Source organism: Molossus molossus, unplaced genomic scaffold (assembly GCF_014108415.1).
Source record: "Molossus molossus isolate mMolMol1 unplaced genomic scaffold, mMolMol1.p scaffold_m16_p_24, whole genome shotgun sequence".
NCBI lineage: Eukaryota > Metazoa > Chordata > Mammalia > Chiroptera > Molossidae > Molossus > Molossus molossus.
Window position 1 is genome coordinate 14,150,576 of NW_023425360.1, and position 21,328 is coordinate 14,171,903.

The 21,328-nt window shown below is 49.8% G+C and overlaps 1 protein-coding gene across 1 annotated transcript in view; it reads right to left on the bottom strand.

The window, feature by feature from the left end:
* Positions 1 to 388: 388 nt before the first annotated feature.
* Positions 389 to 21,328, bottom strand: part of CYFIP1 (cytoplasmic FMR1 interacting protein 1) — a 56,084-nt gene continuing 35,144 nt past the window's right edge. Inside the window, 18 exon segments of the mRNA XM_036277952.1 lie at positions 389 to 1,211; positions 3,817 to 3,964; positions 4,890 to 5,128; positions 5,839 to 5,933; positions 6,044 to 6,116; positions 7,650 to 7,780; positions 8,600 to 8,690; positions 8,981 to 9,124; positions 10,292 to 10,379; positions 10,671 to 10,870; positions 11,430 to 11,549; positions 12,846 to 12,954; positions 13,063 to 13,139; positions 17,179 to 17,275; positions 18,338 to 18,494; positions 19,470 to 19,690; positions 19,692 to 20,014; positions 20,771 to 20,918. Coding sequence (XP_036133845.1) covers positions 1,047 to 1,211; positions 3,817 to 3,964; positions 4,890 to 5,128; positions 5,839 to 5,933; positions 6,044 to 6,116; positions 7,650 to 7,780; positions 8,600 to 8,690; positions 8,981 to 9,124; positions 10,292 to 10,379; positions 10,671 to 10,870; positions 11,430 to 11,549; positions 12,846 to 12,954; positions 13,063 to 13,139; positions 17,179 to 17,275; positions 18,338 to 18,494; positions 19,470 to 19,690; positions 19,692 to 20,014; positions 20,771 to 20,918 — 2,626 coding nt within the window. The 3' untranslated portion in view covers positions 389 to 1,046.

The following is a 21,328-nucleotide window of genomic DNA, read 5'->3' on the forward strand; positions in this document are numbered from 1 at the left end:
AAAACATACTATAAAAAACAAAAAACATCAATGAAGCGCTGGCTGGTTGCTCAGTGGTTAGAGCGTTGTCCTGTGGACAGAAGGGTCGAGGGCACGTACCTGGGTTGTAGGTTCGATCCCTAACTGAGGTCGGGTTTGTGTGGGAGGCAGCTGATCATTGTGTCTACCTCACTGATGTCCCTCCCCACCCCCCCAACTCTAAAAAATCAATGAAAAAATATCCTTGGGTGAGGATTAACAAACAAAATTAATGAAAAATGCTTTCAGAAAACTTCAAACCTGTCCACAAAAGGTAGAACAGTATAATGAACGCCATCCTGCTTCAGACCCTATTGTCACAGCAATTAATTGGCCAATCTGTGCACTTATAAGCAGAGAAAGCGCCTGTCCAAGCCAGGGTACACCGGGCCATAATGAATGAATGACCGCAAATACACTTTATTTGTTTTATTTCTATAACCTTTAAATCATTCCTCGCAAATGAGACTTTGTTACAGCTGGGTTTAGTAGAAACAGGAGTCAAGCTCAGTATTTTCTGAAAGACTTGACATAAAAAAGGGAAGGGAACAATGACTTAGAATTCGTGAAAGACCATTAGAAAAATCCCTCCACAAAAGCTAAGTAATTATTAACTTCGATTCTAATTAGTAACGGATTTTATTACAGTTAGCGGGCACTGTGTTTCCTGCTGATGTTCATAAATCTTTCCCTAAACATCACTGATCCTTTGCTGAGGGGCCAACGGGTGAACTCAGCAGCACTTGCTGACATTCCATGGAAAAATGGAAAATAACTAAACACAATGGCAACAACCAGCAGCCAGTAACCTGACTCCCTAATTACCAAAAGCATATACAATTTTAGTCTAGAAAAATAAGTCAATTTTATAAAATTAAGCTTTCAGATTGAAAAGCACCGCCTTTAACAGGTACAGAGACATGGACAAATAGTCCCTAAAAATCTCCCTAGTTTATGAAAAGAAACATGCCCTATAGTTACAGAAAGCAGTTAGGACCGGACTCCAGCATCAGGTGACACGTGTGTCCTCAGCTGCTGGCCAGGGACTGGTGGATCGGTGGCTGGAAGCAGCGAACATGCTCCACAGGTGTGCTCTCCCCGTCGCCTGACTTCAGGTACTTGTCCAAGATGGTGATTATCTCATCATTTAGAATCTGGAATTTGCGAATTCTCTCCACCATCTTCTTCAAAGGCTGTAACAGTTAAAACGAGATGTTTTATTCTTAAAACGTAAACATTTGTTATGTTTCAAAATGTCAGGGTTTTCATATTTTCTCTGAAAAATTATAGCAAACTATTGATGCACATACCATCTCTTTAACTACTGGAACACATCTATATTTTGTATTTGAACACATTTCTCTGCTGGTTTCATGCTACTAACAGTAGACTTTCTCATTTGTACAACTTACAGACCCTATTCATCAAGCAGGTAGCTATTAGAACCTGGGATGTGCTGAAAACTGGGAGTAGAGAGATCTAGACAGTATGCTCAGTGGGTAAAGAACAGCCATCTAATGTAATACAAGCTTTAGAATTCCAGCAACTAACTGTGGGCAGGATGCTTTGAGAGGTGGTCCTGCTGTAACAAAACTAGATGAAGAACACACACACACACACACAGAGAGAGAGAGAGAGAGAGAGAGAGAGAGAGAGAGAGAGAGAGAACTAAAAGGGATTGCTGGTTCTGTCTATATAGGATGTGAAGCAGAACCGAGACAGATGCCACCACGTCAGTGGGACGGAGAGACAGCCTGGGCTGTGAGCAAGCTGGATGACAACTGGAGATGCTCAGGAAGCCAGGACCCTCCAATGAGGCTCAGTTGCCAAGTTGGTAACAGTCTCCGGTGATGAGAAGCAAATGAACATCTCGGGAGAAAAGCAATCCAAATAAATGAAACAAGAGCCGGCACATAAAACATCCCAAAAACAAGGTGACATTTCAGAGTTCTGGAAACCCCTGAGGCCTCGGATACTAGGACGAAAAGACACAGAATACAAAATATGTGAAATGTGTATGCCTGTGTCTTTTTGAAAGGCAAAAATTCATTGAAAAAGATAAAATTATCAGGTATCACCAAGAGTTGAAGAACCAAATTGAACTTTTAAATATAAACAAATGATTTTCAAAAGTAAAAACAGATTAAACAGAGCTGACATGAATTGGTTGAGTAAAGTAAGTTCTCTGGGTCCAGTCCAGAGAGGCAAGGACCAGGGGTTCGAGAGGCAAAGTGGCCACTCAAAGATGTCCTCATCTCAATACCTGGAACCTGGACATGTTACCTTCCACAGCAAGGGGGACTTGCAAATATAGTTAAGTCTAGACTTTAAAATAGAGTGAATTTAAAGAATAATAAAAAATAGGGAGAATACCCTGTATCATCTAGATGGACACAATCTAATCACAAACAGAGACCCTCCTCCATCTGGAGGCAAGAGAGATGAAGCAGAAAGAAGAGCATGAAGGGCTGGAGGTTGCCAAGTGCAAAGCATAAGAGGGATGTGGACCTGGCCGGTGTGGCTCAGTGGTTGAGCCCTGACCCAGGAACCAAGAGGTCGCTCGTTCGATTCCCAGTCGGGGCACATTCCCAGGTTGTGGGCCCAATCCCCAGTGGGGGGCTTGCAGGAGGCAGCCCATTGATGTTCTCTCTCATCGATGTTTCTTTCTCTCTTTCTCTCCCCCTCGCTTTTCCTTTCTCTCTAAAAATCAATAAAGGATGGAAAAAAAAAAAAAGGGGATGTGGGCCAAATAACCAGCAAGGAAACGTGGGCCTCTGTCCTCCAACTGTGAGGAGCTGAGTACAGCAAACTACCTGCTAAAGCCTAAAAGCAGATTCATCCCCAGAGGCTACACAGAAGGAAGTACAGCCTCTGGACACACTGATTTTGGCCCCTGTGAGACTAAACACAGGACCCAGCTGAGCCATGCTGTCCCCAGACTTCTGGCCTAGAGAACTGTGTTGTTTTAAACCACTAAATCTGTGGCAATTTGTTATAGAAATTAATAAAATAGGGGAAAGGGGATGGAGACCAGAATACAGGGGTCTAACACGTGTCTAAGTGAAGTCTCAAAAGAAGAGAATAGAGAGAATGGAAGACTAAACTATTTCAAAAGATAATGGTTGAGCATGATCTAGAATTCAACGACAAAGAATCTACAAAATGACAAAGACGAAAGATCTCAAGAGCAGCCAAAACAAACCACACTTCGACGACCAAGAGGAGGCCAAAGACCAGAGCAGTAGACCAGTAGCCTGAAAGCGTGGATCCTGTGAGCCTCCAAATTGTGAAATACATCTAAGCACCTTGAAGAGGATAAAAATGCAATAGTATTTTAGCTGCCAGACTGCTTTACTTATCAATTACATTCAATTTTTTAAAAATATTTTTATCTTCACCTGAGGACATTTTTTTGCATTTATCTTCGGACAGAGCGGGAAGGAGAGAGGAAGGGAGAGAGAGAGAAACATCGACATGAGAGAGACACATTGAGTAGTTGCCACCCACACGACCCCAACCGGGGCCGGGGACAAACTGCAACTGAGGCACGTGCCCTTAGTGGGAACCAAACCCGGGTCTCTCTGGTCCACAGGCCGATGCTCTAACTGCTGAGCCAAACCAGCCAGGGCATCAATTACATTTAGATTCACTTTGGGAATGAATAGGAAGCTTCCGTGGGTGGCACTTCACGTACTGGGATGAAAAACATCCCTGGAGAAAGAAGTTGTAATATACACAAAGCATGCTTTTTATGTGTGCGAAATGTCCCCATGTGACAGAGCATTTTCTTCCACATACCACGTTTTTGATAATCTCATCTTTGCCGTCATGCTTCTGGACTTTCAGCAGATGGTAGCAGAAATCCAGGACAGCAAAGCGCCGCTGCTGCCCGAGGAGAACGATGATCATACAGCCAGCCCAGTGGAGCCCGTCTCCGAAACACTGCCTGCAAACGAGAAGACATAAGCAGACAGGCGACCAGTGGAAGTCTTGCGCGTCTCCCGCCACAGGTCCGTGATGGAGCTGTCTGCTGGGAACACTGCGCAGCCAGTGGTGTGTCCCTGTTTTTGGTGAACACCCCTCCTGGGCTCCTCTGACACTGTTTCCTAACCTGTTTTTATTTTATTTCTTTTTTTTATCCTCACCCGAGGACATTTTTTCATTTTTTTGTTCAGATAGAGTGGGAGGGAGAGAAACATCGACGTGAAAGGGACACATTGAGTGGCTGCCACCTGCACGACCCAACCAGGGCCGGGGACAAACTGCAACCGAGATACGTGCCCTTAGCGGGAACCGAACCCGGGTCTCTCTGGACCGCAGGCCGACGCTCTAACTGCTGAGCCAAACTGGCCAGGGCTCCTAACCTGTTTTTTTTTTTTTTTTTTTATTTTTTTATTTATCTATCTATCTATCTATCTATCTATCTATCTATCTATCTATCTATCTATCCTCACCCGAGGACATTTTTCGATATTTTTTTCAGATAGAGTGGGAGGGAGAGAGAGAGAGAGAAACATCGACGTGAAAGCGACACATCGAGTGGTTGCCACCCACACGACCCAACCAGGGCCGGGGACAAACTGCAACCAAGGTACGTGCCCCTAGCGGGAACCGAACCCGGGTCTCTCCGGACCACAGGCCGACGCTCTAACCGCCGAGCCAAACCGGCCAGGGCTCCTAACCTGTTTTGAGATCCTGGGCCCTCCATGAAGGATTTCATGAAGCTGTGGCCCCATCTAGAAAAATGCACATCAATGTGCCTAAGTTTCCAGGGATGACTCCCAGAAGCTGAGCTCCGAGTCACCTCCTGCAGTCTTGTGTGTTAACCCAATGTCAGCTCCCACCTCCCTGTCCACGGAGCACACACTTACTCGACTGTAAACTCGTGTGTCCCCACAGGGATGCAGTAGACAAACTGCATGGCACTCCACAGTCTGTGAAACTCGACACACTCGTCCACATGCATGACCCCATTGCTGGGCAGAGGTCCACGCCAGATCGGGTCATCCAGGAAGGTCCGGACCCGAGTCAGAATGACCTCGAACATGGACAGGCCACAGCAGAGACGCTCCTTGGTCAGCAAGTCCCCCTCTCTCGCTATGGCAATTTGCTGTGGAAAGGACAGAATATTAAGCGCCATGGAAGGAGACCGAGGAGCTGAAACCGACTACACTAGTTTTGTTTCTGACTAACTGCACAACTGTATTAGCTTGCAGAAGAAGGTTTTTAGAAGCATGAACAAAAAAATATGTCAGCTATTACCTATGTGTCTTACAAGATTAAATATAATGCACAGTCAAGGACAACTGTCAGAGTTTAGCTCTTCTCGGGGTGGATCTAGTGGCATCTATGGGCAGAGGCCAGGGATACTGCTTAACATCCTGCAAGTCACAGGACAGCCCCACAGCAAAGAATTATCTGGTCCAAAATGGTGACACAGCCAAGACCGAGAATTGTGCAGCTCTACTCTGATACCCTGCCTCCCGCCTGAGCCTCCCACATTCTGGTCTTAAAAACCTACAAAAAAGGCTTCTTCACGAAGGGATGGACCAGAATAAGTGACGATACTGCATACATCTCATACACCTGGAGGTGTTCTAAGACCTTTCCATGTGATGTAGCTCGTTCCAAATTCCAACCACCCGTGATGAGGTCCTGTTACGAACCCCACTGGAGACACTGGGGCCAGAGTGGACCCGTCCAGCTTCCTAATGCCTCCTGGTCTGGGCCTCTCCCAGAGCCTGGGCACCCAGCTCACCTCGCCCACGGCCTGGCATGGACCGCCAGCACAATAGCAACAGCCGACCCAGCATGCATTACCTGAGGGGTCCCCAGCCTTTCGACCAGAGGGACAAGGTGCAGGGGGGCGTACTTTGATTCTAGTCGCTTCATCTTGGCATCAAGTCTCTCTCCCTCTACAGTGGAAAAAATACCTTACACTCTGTCCTTTGTATGAAAAACAATCACAGAGTTACATTTTATATATTTAAAAAAAACACAACAAAAAAACAAGGGACAGGCTCACCTTTCACATGGACCCTCGGCAGGATGTTCTGAAAGGGGGCTGCGTGCAACAGGTCACAGACTTCTTCTAAAGACTAGGACGAAGAAAGAGAAGATCAAGCTAGAACGTAGCTCTCGGCAGGTGGACAGAGCAATCGGGGCTGGAAACAAGGCGCAGAGGACCCTGAACAACTTGGGTGTGAGCTGCGTGGTCCACGTCCATGCAGGTTTTCCACTGAGCCTCACAGTTCAAACCCACGTTAAGGGTCAATTCTGCGTACAAGGAGGGCTGCTTGAGGTTAGCCATTGAACACCTGTCCCAAACTGCAATTCTTTGTTGCTCACGAACACCCCCATTTTGCTGGTTAAGGGCTGCATTCCTAAATGACCTGGTTGTTAAAAACTCTCATGGAGCCCTGGCCAGCATGGGTCAGTGGTTAGAGCGCTGGACCTTAGACCAAAGGGTCGCAGGTTCGATTCACAGTCAAGGGCACATATCTGGGTTGTAGGTTCGATCCTCGGTCCCGATTAGGGTTGTGCGTGAAGCAACCAATCAACATGTCTCTCTCACGTTGCTGTTTCTCTCTCTCTCTCCTCTCCCTCCCTTCCATTCTATCTAAAATTCAACGGAAAAATATCCTCAGGTGAGGATTAACCACACAACAACAAAAGTTCGTGTGTATTTAGGTAAAGATCCTGTTCTCCAGTTCCAGAGCCGCCGTGATACGCAGGGGACAGAGGGATGGATACAATAACCCACCAGGAGACAAGCAGTGGAGAAAGTGGGTGTCCCACTGTGCGAGTTCTCAGTGGTGGTGGTGGTGCTGTCCAACTGCACTGTAGTCTTTTTTTTTAATCGATTGATTTTAGAGGCAGAAGGGAGGGAGGGAGAGAGAAACACTGACTTGTTGTTTCATGTATTGATGCATTCACTGGTTAATTCTTGTAAGTGCCCTGAACAGGGATGGAACCCGCAACCTGGGCACATTGGGACGATGCTCTAACCAATTGAGCTACCCAGCCAGGGCCACTGTGGTAATCTTTTTTTTTTTTTACATTTATCTTCAGGCAGAGTGGGAGCGAGAGAGAGAGAAACATCAATGTGAGAGGGACACATTGATTGGTTGCCACCCGCACGTCTCCAACCAGGGCCGGAGCTGAACAGCAACCGAGGTATGAGCCGGAATCAAACCCAGGACTCTTTGGTCCACAGGCCAATGCTCCAACTGCTGAGCCAAACTGGCCAGGGTGATTGCGGTGATCTTAAAAGTGAAATAACTGTACTTCAGTGAAATTTAAAAATCAGTTTCATGGTCACACTGAGCAACACCTCCGGGCTCCACAACCTCAAAAGCGAAGCCCGTCACTGTAGACAAGTCTCCCGGGCAACATGCGTGTCACACACGCCGGTGTGGCTGCAGGCAACACCTCACAACAATGTTCTTAAGATGCTCACATAGTGAGACGCTCTCAGACGAACTGCATCGCGTCCATGTTTTCAAATGCAGGGAACCAACTGCCTCCCCCACAGTGAATAACCCCACAGATGGAGCCTCTAAGAACGCCTTCCCTTCCCACCTGTAGGGACGCCTCGGCAGGCCGGGCGAGGCTGGCTGCCACTCACTCACCAGGCTCTGCTCGATGAGCAGGCAGAAGAGGATGGCGTTGCCCACTTCCCGCAGGTTCTGGAAGCACACGGTCTTCAGCTCCGCGTACTCCACAATGTCCTTCAGCTGGTGGTGGAAGAACTCCAGGATGCCTGTGGGACCAGGGCGTAAGCGGCAGGGTTGGGGGCTGGAGGGGCTGAGCCCCAGCCAGGCACACGTACTGGCCACAGGGCACTGCCACTGACACCACGTCCACCAAGGAGACGGCCACCGGCCCCAGACACCACCTCCCCTGCGTGGTGATCTGTGCAGCACCTGGGCCCTAGACCTCGGCTCCAAAACCACTTTTCTCCACCAACCCTGTATGTTCCAAGGAGGCGCCAATTACAAGAATAAAAACCACATCATCACCTGCAGCTTCAAGGATTTATCAGAGAAGAAACAAAGGGTCCCTGTAGTACCAGGACACCAAGAACAACCCTCTCTGCAATCATTAAGGCTGTCTATTTGGATGGCCCCCAACTAGCTTTCCTCGGGCGACACGGGCCTGGCCCACTCAAGGACGTACCTGCCCATGGGCCCTATAGCAAAACAGGCTCAACAGAGGGCACCTATGAGGAGCAGGGTTCCTCCCAGGTGCCCCTCCTGGTCCCGTTAAGCCCAGCAGGGCACTTGTACCTGGTTTATTGCCCCTCCCTGGTTGGTGACCTTCAAGGTCCCGGCATCGTAGGGGACCCAGAGGACACAGGATTCAGAGCCCTGTCACCCAGCACGACCAACAGATGCTGCCCCACCCCCCTGCTTCCTCACCCCCCAAAACAGCAACTCCAACACGTCTCCTGGCAACCTGGAAGCAGTTGCTCCAGCCGGGCTCCCCACCTCCTCCCGCCGGGAAAGCAGGCCGGATTCTGACCAGAAATGTCCGACGGGACTGGCTGCCCGCGGCTCCCACGCGAGGTGCTGGCACTCACCTGGGGAGCCGTACTCGTGCCGGGGCAGGCGGCAGATCTTGGGCATCACCTCCATCAGCGTCCTCACGTACTGCAGGACCGTGCCTTGCAGCTGCAGGAGAGAGAGGCTGATTGGCCGCGGCCGCCACTGTCCAGAGGCCGTGGGCGGGACGTGGGGCCTTGAGCCCAGGGGTCCGTCTATAAGACGCAGGCCGCCTGTGGGGCTGAGCCCTCAGGCTGTGCGAGCTGACGCCACCTGGGTAGACAGTGTCAGAACTGAGTGAAATCACAGAACACCCAGCTGGTGTCTGAGCTGGGTGGAAGAGTAGAAAACCCTCCCACGCTGGAACTGGGTGCAGGGCCCTTCACCGAGGGAAGGAAGCACACTCGAGGGAAACGTACCAGGCTCTTGACAACCTTCAGCAGCTCCTCCATGACCACCGCGATGCCCTGGTAGCCAAGCAGCCGGCAGATGACCTGGAAGTGTGGAGGCCCCACGAAGTTCCGGTAGCTGCCGTAAATGCTCGAGTAGGCCAGGTTCAGGGCCTGGGGACAGAGACGCGTGCTTGAAGGACCCCCAAGAATTCTCACAGTGGCCCGAGGCACACATGAAGATGAAGAATCACCAAGCCAAGGTTCGCGCAGCACACCCTCAGGTGGGGGCACCCCCAGAACCTACAGGGCTGCCCTGACTAGCACTGATGTGTCCATTCTGAAGACACGAAAAGCAAGCTTGCTAAAACAAACCAAAAAAACTGGCTTTTCAATATTTATTTATTTATTTATTTTTAATCCTCATTCGAGGACATTTTTCCATTTTTTTGTTCAGATTGAGTGGGAGGGAAGGAGGAAGCGAGGGAGAGAGAGAGAGAGCGAGAAAAACATCGACGTGAAAGCCACACATCGAGTGGTTGCCACCCACACGACCCAACCAGGGCCGGGGACAAATTGCAACCGTGGTACATGCCCTTAGTGGGAACCGAACCCGGGACTCTCTGGACCGCAGGCTGAGCCAAACCGGCCAGGGCACTTTTCAATATTTATTAAACTCCTACTTTAGCGATACCATTCTGAGGTCCTAAACGAGAGATGAACACATCTTAGTACGTCGCTGCTGAAACGGGGCTGCCCTTTGGCTCCTGGGGACACGCCCGAGGACAGACCCCAGTGGGCAATGGAGTGGCCTCCTCAGTGCACTCCCCTGTCTGATGGACAGTGACATGGGCGGATTCTCCTGGTTGCCCGCTTGTGGCTTCTTTTTTTTTTTTTTGGTATGTGCCCCTAGCGGGAACCGAACCCGGGACTCTCTGGTCTGCAGGATGACGCTCCAACTGCTGAGCCAAACTGGCCAGGGACTGCCTGTGGTGTCTGATGTCACTCTTCTCTGCTCCTCCCTCACGCGTCACAGGGGCCTAGGCGGCCCCGGTCCTCTCTTATACGCATGCCCTGGACCTCTTTCTTGGCTTCCTATGTTTTAACCTTTAAATCTGCCAACAATCTCACTTATTTTCGTGACAGAAGCGAGGCCAGGCCTAGCAAACACCAGCCCTGGGCCAGAGGGCTGCCCCAGGACTACGTCACTTTCCAGAAAACAGTAACATTTTACGCCTGGCATGAGCTAGTTATACCACCGTATCTAAACTGATTTAAGCTAAACTTCAAAATGTGCTGAACTGTGAACTTAGAAATCATAGCAAAAACACAAACACCTACCTTGGACCCATGCAAATACTGGGGTTGTGCATTTGGCTGTTTGTCTCTTTGAAATTCTTGAGAGAATGGTAACACTGTCCGAACAAATCTAAATAGGAGAAAAAAAACCAAAAATGCAATAATTTTTAAAAATTCAGCTGGATCCTCCCATTATTTTATAGAGTGCAAGTAGTCACTCACAAGTGACTCTGAGACACTCACAAGTGCCCCGAAAGGGACCCTGGCCCTCCACACACTGTCCACTCCTCCAGGGCTAGCCCAGGGCTGCCCAGCACCCACATGTGAGAAGCAAAGGGGAACAGAATGCGGGGACAGAGACTATTCTGCTCAGACACCCTTTGGCCGGCGCATCGGAACCGCCTGCAGGCGGCACACGCACCGGTTGGTGGACCCATTGTAGCAGTAGTTAGGCAGGAAGTCGTAGTTGAGTTCCCAGAAGACGTGGAGGGTGATTCTCCCGTAGGGTGCGGACACGTTGTGGTTGGCCTCCCGGAACATGGCATCAAAGCTGTCCAGTGACAGGTACCTGCTCAGCAGCTTGTGGGTCATGCGGTTGATTTCCAAGAGGCCGTCCAGCTCCTGTGGGACCATGAGGACAGGGGTGAGGTCAGAGCTGGGGCTCAGGCAGTGGCATCTGTTCCCCTCAGGTGCAGTGTTATGGGGGTGGTGGGACAGAGCAGGACATACCAACGTGGGTCAGTGAGCCAGGCCAAGAATGCATGAGGCAGGGGTCTGCTAGGCAACAGAAGTGTGCTTCTCACACCTAAATTTTTCATGCCCTCTCTGCTGCCTTTAAATTGCCCCTCCATACCATGTAGGTGGCGTGCAGGAGGAGGCAGTCCAGGTATCTCACAGTGATGTCTCTCTCTCTCCCTTCTTCCCTCCCTTTCACTATAAAAAAAAATAAATAAATAAGAAAAAACATCCTCAAGTGAGGATTAACAAAACAAGAGAAGATGCTAAAAGAATACACCCAGGATAGGCTAAGTGTAATCGGTGCATACCTTTTGATTTCTGTATAAAAACTAAACATATCATTGGTTCAATTTATCAGTAAGGACGCAATTAAAATTGGCTTTCATCCTTGTGACCAGTCTCCACCAAATCTGCTGAGCCCGAGGGAGGAGGGAACACTTACAACTACCGATGTCAGGTCTTCACTTTCAAATCGTCCAATAGCCAGCTCCAGGGACTTATACATGGCCACTGAGACACGCTGAGTAATTAGGCGATTGAGGTCTATGGACCTGCCCAGGAGCTGGGGAAGAAGAGGGCGAGAGTAAACAAGTAAAACAAGCAATTACACACACACACACACACACACACACACCCAACTCCCACAAAACTGACTTCAAAAGACAAAAAAATAACGTACAAAATTTAAAACATGTTGAATTGTGTGTGTGTATGTGCGTATGTACACACACTCCTTTCCTGTAGCTGAAATTCTGCAAGTGAAAGCTGTCATGGACCTGCACTTAATTCACACTTACTTCACAGGCCGAAACCCCAAGCCCCTGCAGAGCCCCGGAGGACCCGGATCTGCCAGTCAGCACCGCCCTTGCAACAGCAGCCAGGACCATCCCCAGAGTGGCGTGCACATGCCTAAGCTTCACTCTCACGAGGACAAGTAAGAGAAATGACCCCATCTCTGTCTCAGAGTCTTAACAACACACGTGCACCTCAATACCTCTCAGGGACGTGAACATACAAACACAACCCCTGGTGAAAAAAAATGTGAGTGGTGTTTATCTGAAGATAGTAGAACAATGGCAAATTTTCCCTACAGTTTTCTGCATTTTCCTAATTTTTTATAAAGTCGGTAGTCTTTTTTTTTTTTTTTTTTCTGGTAGGTGCCCCTAGTGGGAACCGAACCCGGGACTCTCTGGTCCGCAGGCCGATGCTCAACCGCTGAGCCAAACTGACCAGGGCGATGTCTGTAGTTTTTAGAGAGACAAAAAAGAAGCAGTGTGTTTTTATTCTTTGTGCTAGCCAAGAGAAAGCCCCCCTTTAAGCTCTGGCTTTGGGCTCCCAGAAAGGAGCCGAGGGCTCTGGTCCCATGCCGGCCCCGGGAGCCCAAGCGGGCAGGGAGACAGTGCTGCAAGGTCTTCCCTGTGTTTCAGGTTACCCAGCAGAAACTGTGTGTCTTTTTTTTTTTTATCCTCAACCGAGGACATTTTTCCATTTTTTTGTACAGATAGAGTGCGAGGGAGAGAGAGGAAGGGAGAGAGAGAGAAACATCAACGTGAAGGGACACATCGAGTGGCTGCCACCCGCACAACCAACCAGGGCCGGGGACAAACTGCAACTGAAGTACGTGCCCTTAGCGGGAACCGAACCCGGGTCTCTCCAGACCACAGGCTGACGCTCTAACCGCTGAGCCAAACTGGCCAGGGCAGAAACTGTGTGTCTTTAAAATCTTACCACCTTGTAAGGATGCTCCCTCAGTCACATAACAAACTGACAGCTATTAAAACCCCGTGAACCCTACGGCCAACCCCACTGTTTCACGTTCAGGTCCAGGTGCGCCACGCCCAGGCCAGGCCTCGCCCACCTGCACATGCCTCTGTTTGAGCAGCGTCTCATAGCGGTTCGAAGGCGGGAGGTGGATCGTTGCCCCTTGATTCTTGCATTCAGATCGTAACCGTTTATCAAGAAGCAAACTAGAAAGGAAGGAAGGGAGGACATTTCTCACTTGCTCCGAATTGTCACATGAATATCTGACCAAGTTACCCAAGGTTTCATATCCAAACCACAAACCACATACTCACCTTCCGGCCATCACCTTATAATATGCAAATATCTGGTCTGCCAACTTGTAAACAAACTGGTCAAAGCATAGATTCACCTGAAGAAAACGAAGCAGACATTACATTTTGATTACCTAAATCGAGACCAAATAGCATATTTAAAAAAAGAAAAAAATCTTTTGTTTCAGCAAGTCCATTTTTGAGTTTATGTTCGAAGGAAACTAAAAACACTAACTTGAAAAGATAGCTGTACCCCCTGTTCACTGCAGCGTTATTCACAACAGCCAAGGCAGGGAAGCAACCTATTGTCCATCCACAGAGGAATGGACACAGAAAATGCAATGCATCCTGAGAAATGTTGCTGGTGATTTCACCATTGTGTGAACGTCAGAGTGCGCTACACAAACCCGGGTGGTCCAGCCTATTGCTCCGTGGCTATAAGCCTGTAAAACATGTTATTACACAAGACAACACGAGATTAAATCCAGCACAAGAGGAAATGATGCACCTTGGCCGATATGGCTCAGTTGGTTGAGCACTGTCCTGTGCACCAAAAGGTCGCTGTGGAGGTGAACGGCCTGGCCCCACACCCACGTGTGGCAGATAAAAATCAGGAGGACACCTCGGCTAGGAAGGTCGTCCTCCCTGAGGAGCAAGGAGTCCCTGTCCTACACCAGCCCCTCCCCCCTCAGGGTTCCAGTGCCAGGAAGAGAATCCCCATCACTTCTGGCTGCAAAACCAGTAGAACTGAGGCTGAGGGAGCCCCAGGCAGCTCCTCTTAAAGGGCCTGCGCATGGACTTACTCAGACTCATTCCTTCTGAGCTCTAGCATGGGGGAGGCAGCTTGAAAGGCACTGGAGACATACAGGGAAGAACTGAGCTGTTTGGCATCAGGATGAGGGCTGAAGGGGCAGCTTTTTCCGGGACAAACGTGCTGTCAGAGGCCTTTGTTCCTTTGGTGAGCCCTTCCTTGGGGCAGCAGACAGCCACCATATCTGGGGCTCCAGCAACCTGGCTCACACTGTTTGCCCGCCCTGGTGATTCCCTGAGGCCCTGCCCCAACCAACTTCAGGCCCACCCAAGCTGGTTCCAGTGGCTTTACCTTAGGAAGTGCCTGTTTTGGCTCCTGCTTCAGATTTTCCTAAAATCTCTCAAACAAGCAGCATCTGGTCTCAGCGAGCCCCATACCTTTCTCTAAGTGGCCCCATACCTTTCTCTAAGTGGCCCCAAGCCTGGCACTAGAAGCAGCCAGCCTTGGTTCACAGCTTGGCTTTGCCTGGGCACCTCCAAGCCCAGCACAAGAAGGAGCCATCAGCTGATCGCTTTGTAGCTTATGCCTGGTGCCCCCGGGTAGAACACTGGCAGCGGCGGACCTTGCCCCAGAGCCAGCACACCCAGTGGACAGCTTCAGACCACGTCGAAGCACCACCACCCAACACCTTCACCAGTGACACACTCAAGGAATGGATGCAGGAGGTACCAGGGCCCTGCACAGCTGACCATCCAAGGTAGTCAGAGGTTGGTGGCCAGTGGACAGCCGGTCCTTGCAGCTGATCAGCCTGAGTAAATCCCTCCTATTAAGGTGCCAACAGCAATTAAGAGTCAATTACAACAGAAGGGTGTAAAGTCCACATGAAGGGTACACATCGAGGGCCCAGCTGGGGTGATCAGGGAGGCTGTGCCACTGAACCCTACAGGACACTTACTATAACAGGCCACCCTAGGGAACATAGCAATTCTACCTAATACATAGAAACGAACACAGGGAGACAGCCAAAATGAGGAGACAAAGAAACATGTCCCAAACTACAGAACAGAACAAAACTCCAGGAAAAGAACTAAATAAAATGGAGGTAGCAATCTAACAGATGCAGAGTTCAAAACACTGCTTATAAGGACACTCAATGAACTTAGTGAGAATTTCAAGGAAATTTATGAGAATGTCAAGAAACTTAGTGAGGACCTCAAGAGCATAATAAAAGACCAGTCAGAAATGAAGGATGCACTAACTGAAATAAAGAATAATTTACAGGGAATGTCCAGCCAGTGTGGCTCAGTGGTTGAGTGTCAACCCATGCACCAAGAGGTCACTGGTTCAAGTCCTGGTCAGGACACATGCCCAGGTTGTGGGCTCAATCCCCAGTGGGGGGCATGCAGGAGGTGGCCAATTGATGTTCTGTCATTGATGTTTCTATCTCTCTCTGCCTCTCACTTCCTCTCTCTCTAAAATCAATAAAGAAAAAAAAATTTTTTTTAAAGAATAATTTACATGGAATCAATAGTAGAGTAGGTGAAGCCAAGAAGCAAACCATCGCCCTGACCAGTTTGGCTCAGTGGTTAGAGTGTTGGCCTACGGTCCACAGAGACCCGGGTTTGGTTCCCGCTAAGGGCATGTACCTCAGCTGCAGTTTGTCCTCGGCCCTGGCTGGGTCATTTGGGTGGCGGCCACTCGATGTGTCCCTTTCACGTCAATGTTTTTCTCTCTCTCTCCCTCCTGCTCTATCTGAATAAAAAATGGAAAAATATCCTTGGGTGAGGATTTAAAAAAAAAAGAAGCAAACCATCGATCTGGAATATCAGGAAGCAAAAAACAACCAATCAGAACAGCACATACACACAAACAAAAATCCAAAAAATGAGGATAGTGTAAAGGAGCCTCTGGGCCAACTTCAAATGTACCAACATTCACATCATGGGGGTGCCAGAAGGAGAAGAGACAGAGCAAGAAATTGAAAACCTATTTGAAAAAATAATGGCAGAAAACTTCCCTAACTTGGTGAAGGAAACAGACATACAAGTCCAGGAAGCACAGAGTCCCAAACAAGATGAACCCCAACAGCCCCACACCAAGACACATCATCATCAAAATGCAGAAGGTTCAAGACAAAGAGAGAATCTTAAAAGCAGCAAGAGAAAAGCAGTTAGTTACCTACAAGGGAGTTCCCATAAGACTGTCAGCTGATTTCTCAAAAGAAACTTTGCAGGCCAGAAGGGAGTGGCAAGAAATATTTAAAATGATAAAAAGCAAGGACCTACAACCAAGATTACTCTATCCTGCAAAGCTATCATTTAGAATTGATGGCCATATAAAAAGTTTCCCAGACAAGAAAAAGCTAAAGGAGTACATCACCACCAAACCAGTACTATATGAAATGTTGAAGGGTCTTCTTGAAGAAGAAAAAGATAAAAAAATATGAACAATAAAATGGCAATAAATACATATCTATCAACAACTGGATCTACAAACAAAATGAGCAAGCAGAACAGAAACAGACTCACAGATACAGAGAACTTCTTGTTGGTTGCCAGTTGGGGGGTGGGTTGGGGAAATGGGTGAAAAAGATGAAAGGATTAAGAAGTACAAATTAGTTGTTAGACTAATGAACCTCAAAGGGAAGGGGGATGGGGGTGGGGGCGGGTAGAGAAAAATCAAAGAACTTCTATGCACATATGTGTCACTAATGGACACCGACAATAATGCGAGGAAGGCAGGAGGGGGGAGGGAGTGCAGGGGGGTTATAGGGGGGACAAAAAGGAAGGACATCTGTAATTCGTTCAACAATAAAGATAAGTTTAAAAAGAAAACAGGAAAAAACCAAACAAACCAAAAAAGAATGTGATCAAGAGACACTATAAACATGAGATGTATGAGATTAGCTAGTGTTTTACAGTGAATTTTTTTTTTTTGGTACGTGCGCCTAGCGGGAACCGAACCCGGGACTCTCTGGTCCACAGGCCGACGCTCCAACCGCTGAGCCAAACCGGCCAGGCAACAGTGAATTTTTTTTCAAGTAAAAAACAATCTTCAAAATAGTAAAACGTGCTGTCTAGCAAATACGTAAACCAGCAACAGAGTCACTACTGTCACGATCGGGTGTCACGTGCCATGTACCTGTGCGTGTCGTACTTTCACACGAGTGGGTTTGCTCACAGCATCGCCACCCTCGGGGGAGCTGTCCGGTGAGAGAACACGTCACCCAACAGCGTGACCTCAACTGTCACGAGCGTGGATGCGTGGAGAAAAGTGCAGACAGAAGGGCTCACCCCAAATACTTATTTCAAAAGTTCACCCCAGTTTAAACCTCACTGTATTAGAAAGAAAACCCGCTTCCTCTAATGCTCAGAAAGAAGTCTCACCTCGGCCTCGATTTCATCGTAAAGAAACTGCTTGTTGAACCTCGTGAGGGCGTAGTGGGCGCTGTCGTTGTACAGGTCCAGAGAGTAGAGGACATACCTGCAGAGGGTGAGTGGTCAGCCAGCCTCGAACACGGAGCTTCCTGCACCCCAAGAACTACCACTGCTCTCCTCTCATGTGGCAAGTCGGCTCCTGCAAGGCCCTGGCGGCACAGGCACAGGGCAACGGCTGGCGGAGCCATGGGCAGGGCGCCAGCCTCAGGCCACGCCCAGGGCCCTGGCCAGTCAAGGGCCCCTGCACCTCACCTTCTCCTTTATCCTGTGTCAAAGTTTTTTACCGCAAGGATGTAGTATTTCCCTTTTTCTTATAACCACAAAAATGAGGACTTTTCTTAATTTTAAAGCTACTATTTTTGCCCAGCTGGAATGGCTCAGTTGACTGGAGTGTCTTCCCTACACTGAAACATCGCTGGTTCAATTCCCGGTCAGGGTACATCCTGGGTTGTGGGCTCAATCCCCAGTTGGGGCATGTACAGGAGGCACCTGATCAATGTTTCTCTCTCCCTCTCCCTCCAAGCATGGCCTCGGATGAGGGTTAAAAAAAAGTGCAACAGAGTGGGAAGGGGGCAGAGAGAGAGGAAGAGGGAAGGAAAAAGAGAAACATCAATGTGAGAGAGATACACTGACTGGTTGCCTCCCGCACGACCCCAACCAGGGCCCGAAACCGAACCACAACCGAGGTACATGCCCTTGACCAGAATCGAACCTGTGACTCTTTGGTCCACAGGCTGACACTCTAACCACTGAGCCAAACTGGCCAGGGCAAAAAGTGCACTATTTAACAAATATTGTGTACAACCTTTAAAACGTCAATGTTTGGATCAAAAGAAGCCCCAGTTTATTTTCTGCTTGCTGTAAATTAAACCTGGCTGGGTCCCCAGCCTCACCAGTGTAGGACACAGCGCAAATGCTCACGTCTGAGCTCCTGACTTCTCCGAAGTCAAGAAACCTGTCACTCGTATTGATCTCTAGTCTCACCTCAAGAATTAGTGTCAAATGAAGTGCTGAAAACTGTGACCCGTCTCCTACTTCTCACCTCCCAAGTGCCACCCAAGCCCTGTCACCACGAACAAAGAGCCAGGCCAGCCCACAGGACACTCACTCCATCATGGACGCCTCCTTGGTCTCCAGGATGTGGTCGGTCAGGATCCAGGGCATGGACATCTCAATGGGGAACTGGATCCTCCGGCCCATGGTGAGCTCCAAGAAGAACTCTCGGAACCACAGCTGGGAGAGGTCGCAACACTGCTGAAGCGTCTCTGCGGGTGTACACGCCACATGTTAGTCATTGGCAAGTAGACAGAGCCAGCAGACGGGAGACATACAGAATGAGGACCGTGGGTCAGGCGCCGGCTCCTTCACAATCAGCCCCGAGCCATGCAGGAGTGGCCGTGAGCAGACAGGGTTACATGGTGCCTGACACTAGGGACGGGACACTGGGTGTGGCTGCAGGTGCAGCCACCTGGACTGTGCATGTCCTTGCACAGAAAGAACGGAGTAGGCGTCCAGCCACTGTGGACCCCACAGGGACATGTGTGTCCACAGATGGAACTTATCAACCCTGTGAGCCCCAAGGGGGACTGGGCGGGAAAAAAATGTCCTTATGAAAAGGAGAAATAAAACTCTTATCTGACTCAGGATCAAGATGCTTCTGTCCTATGATGGAGTGAAAAACAAAACAAAAAATCACTGTTTACTGCAGAGCTGCCACATCCCAACTAAGACGGGCCTCCTGCTGTGAGCACGCAGCTGTGACCGATAAATCCGGACAGCGCCACAGTGACAAAGGGCGCCCTCCGAGCCTGGTCCAGGGCCCTTCGTCACCCCAGGATGGGCTGCCCGAGTCAGCAACCTGCCAACAGCACGCGTCACCGCCCGAGGGGTCTGTTTCTGTTATTTATCACTGTCTTGATCTCAAGCCAGGTGACAGATTACATTCGCCTGTTTCTCAGACCCTGTGCGGTTACAAAGGCTTTATGCTCCTCAGGTTGAAGGGCCAGCTACGGCCCCACGGCCCTCACACTTCTAAAGGCCACACCGCACGGAGGGAGCCCCCGGCCGGCCACGTGCTTGCAGCGACAGTTGAGGGGATGCCACAAGGGTTACGACACACGTCACCACCTGGGTGTGTGAAGGACCACAGCAGGGGACGGTCAGGCAGGCGGAAGCATTCTAGACGGTGTTAGCGGTGTTAGAACATGCTGGGCTGGATGCTGGTCAGCAGTGTCTCTTACCACTGAAATTTATCAAGTGAGTGTAGAAGAATGACTCTCGATGGAATTTTTCTATGTCCAATATCGTGGGCCCCTCAAGGCTACTTCTCAAGGTTTTCTTGGAACCACTTTTTTCTGCAATGAGGGACTCTAGCATGGTTCTCACCATGTAAAGCTGCGTTATCCAGGGAACCGTTCGTGGGGGAGAAAACACACACGGTATATTAGTCGCACCGAACTGCCTGCCCACAGGGCTGCTCCGCGACGCCCCGACCTGAGCCGGGCTGCCCTCTGGCTCCTCCAGGGGCCTGGTGCCACCTGAGCGGCCACGCTGCTGTTGCTCGGGAGAAAGGACCTGCAGTGGAGCCCTTCACCTCCGTGCCGTGAACATCAACAAGATAAACAAACGATGTCTTACCACCAAAGGTTAAAAGAGGTGGATAGATGTAGGACTGCCTCAGAAACGCGTTAACTGCATGCAACAGCCTTGCCATGCCCAGAGACTTGAGCTGCCACAGCAGCTCAGCAGAGCTCAAGGACTCCGCCATGGTGCGCACCAGGTACAGCTAGACACAGACAGACGGGAGAGGCGGGAGAGAGCGGTTAGTCACAGGACGTACGGAGCAGGGACACACACACACGCTGGACGGAGGGCAGGCGCTTCGAACAGACCCAGGACGGGCCTTCCTCCCAGATCCCGAGCGTCTCATTTGCAGTCAGCAACGTGCTTTGCAGGGAATTCTCTGAGCACTGGCAGCAGAGATGATAAAAGCCCAACAGGTGACAAGCAAGAAGGGCCAAGTCCCCCATTGGGAGGAGAAAAGCAGAAGGGTGGGTGTATGATCCCGTGAGTCACAAGAAAGCTGCTTGTGGGGGGGACCCGAGCGGGAGAAACAGAGAACAGTGGTGGTGACTTAAGTCCAGGGACACACAAAAGCTACATTTTTAAATTTCTCAGAGTTTTATCTTCAGGAATGATCTTTTCCAGCCCAGTGTAAAAACCATAACCATGCACAGAAGCATCCACCCAGAAACACAGTGCAAACACAGACACAGACTGTCATCCACGCTATGGACACGGGAGCTGAGGCAGTCAGATCAAGTTCTACATGCAGATGACCAGACCCGACAGTCCCGGATGTCTGGCCGATGCTGCAGATGCATGCGGGCCAAGGACACGGGCAGAGAAGACACAGGCGAGAATTCATCTGCCCGAGCAGACAGAGGTGACCTCACTTCACTCCCAGCCTCACTTCCTGACCCCAGCTCAGGGTTGGCTCCCTTGGGGGACAGGCAAGGCAGGGGCACAGGGGGACAAGAACCTGTGTGCTGGAGGGTCCCACGGCGCGGCGGGGCACTTTAATGTCGAAGCCACTTTTGGGGTCCTTCTCGCCCCGGAGGGCTGGGTCGTTGAAGGGCTCATGCCCTGTCTCCCAGTCGCACACGGTCTTCCTGATAGCCTGCAGGACACTGAACAGCAAGGCATGAGGGCTGACACCGCTGGGACATTTACAGTGACAGCACCCCCCCCACACACACATACAGCCCTCAGCACATCCGACGCTCACATGAACTCCTCCGGGTGCTGCAGGAAGAGGCAGTGGACTGAGCGTCATCCCATGGACTGAGAGGTCCCAGTTCAATTCCCAGTCAGGGCACATGTCTGTGTAGTGGGCTCAATCCCCAGTAGTGGGTGTGCAGGAGGCAGCTGATCAATGTTTCTCTCTCACACTAATGTTTCTCTCTCTCTCCCTTCCTATCTCTCTAAAAAAAAGCAATAAAAACATATTGTAAAAAAATAAAGAAAAACTGTCCTTTCCCCAGTTGAACTGCCTTTGCTCCTTTGTCAAACACCAGTTGACTGTATTTCTGAGGGTCTA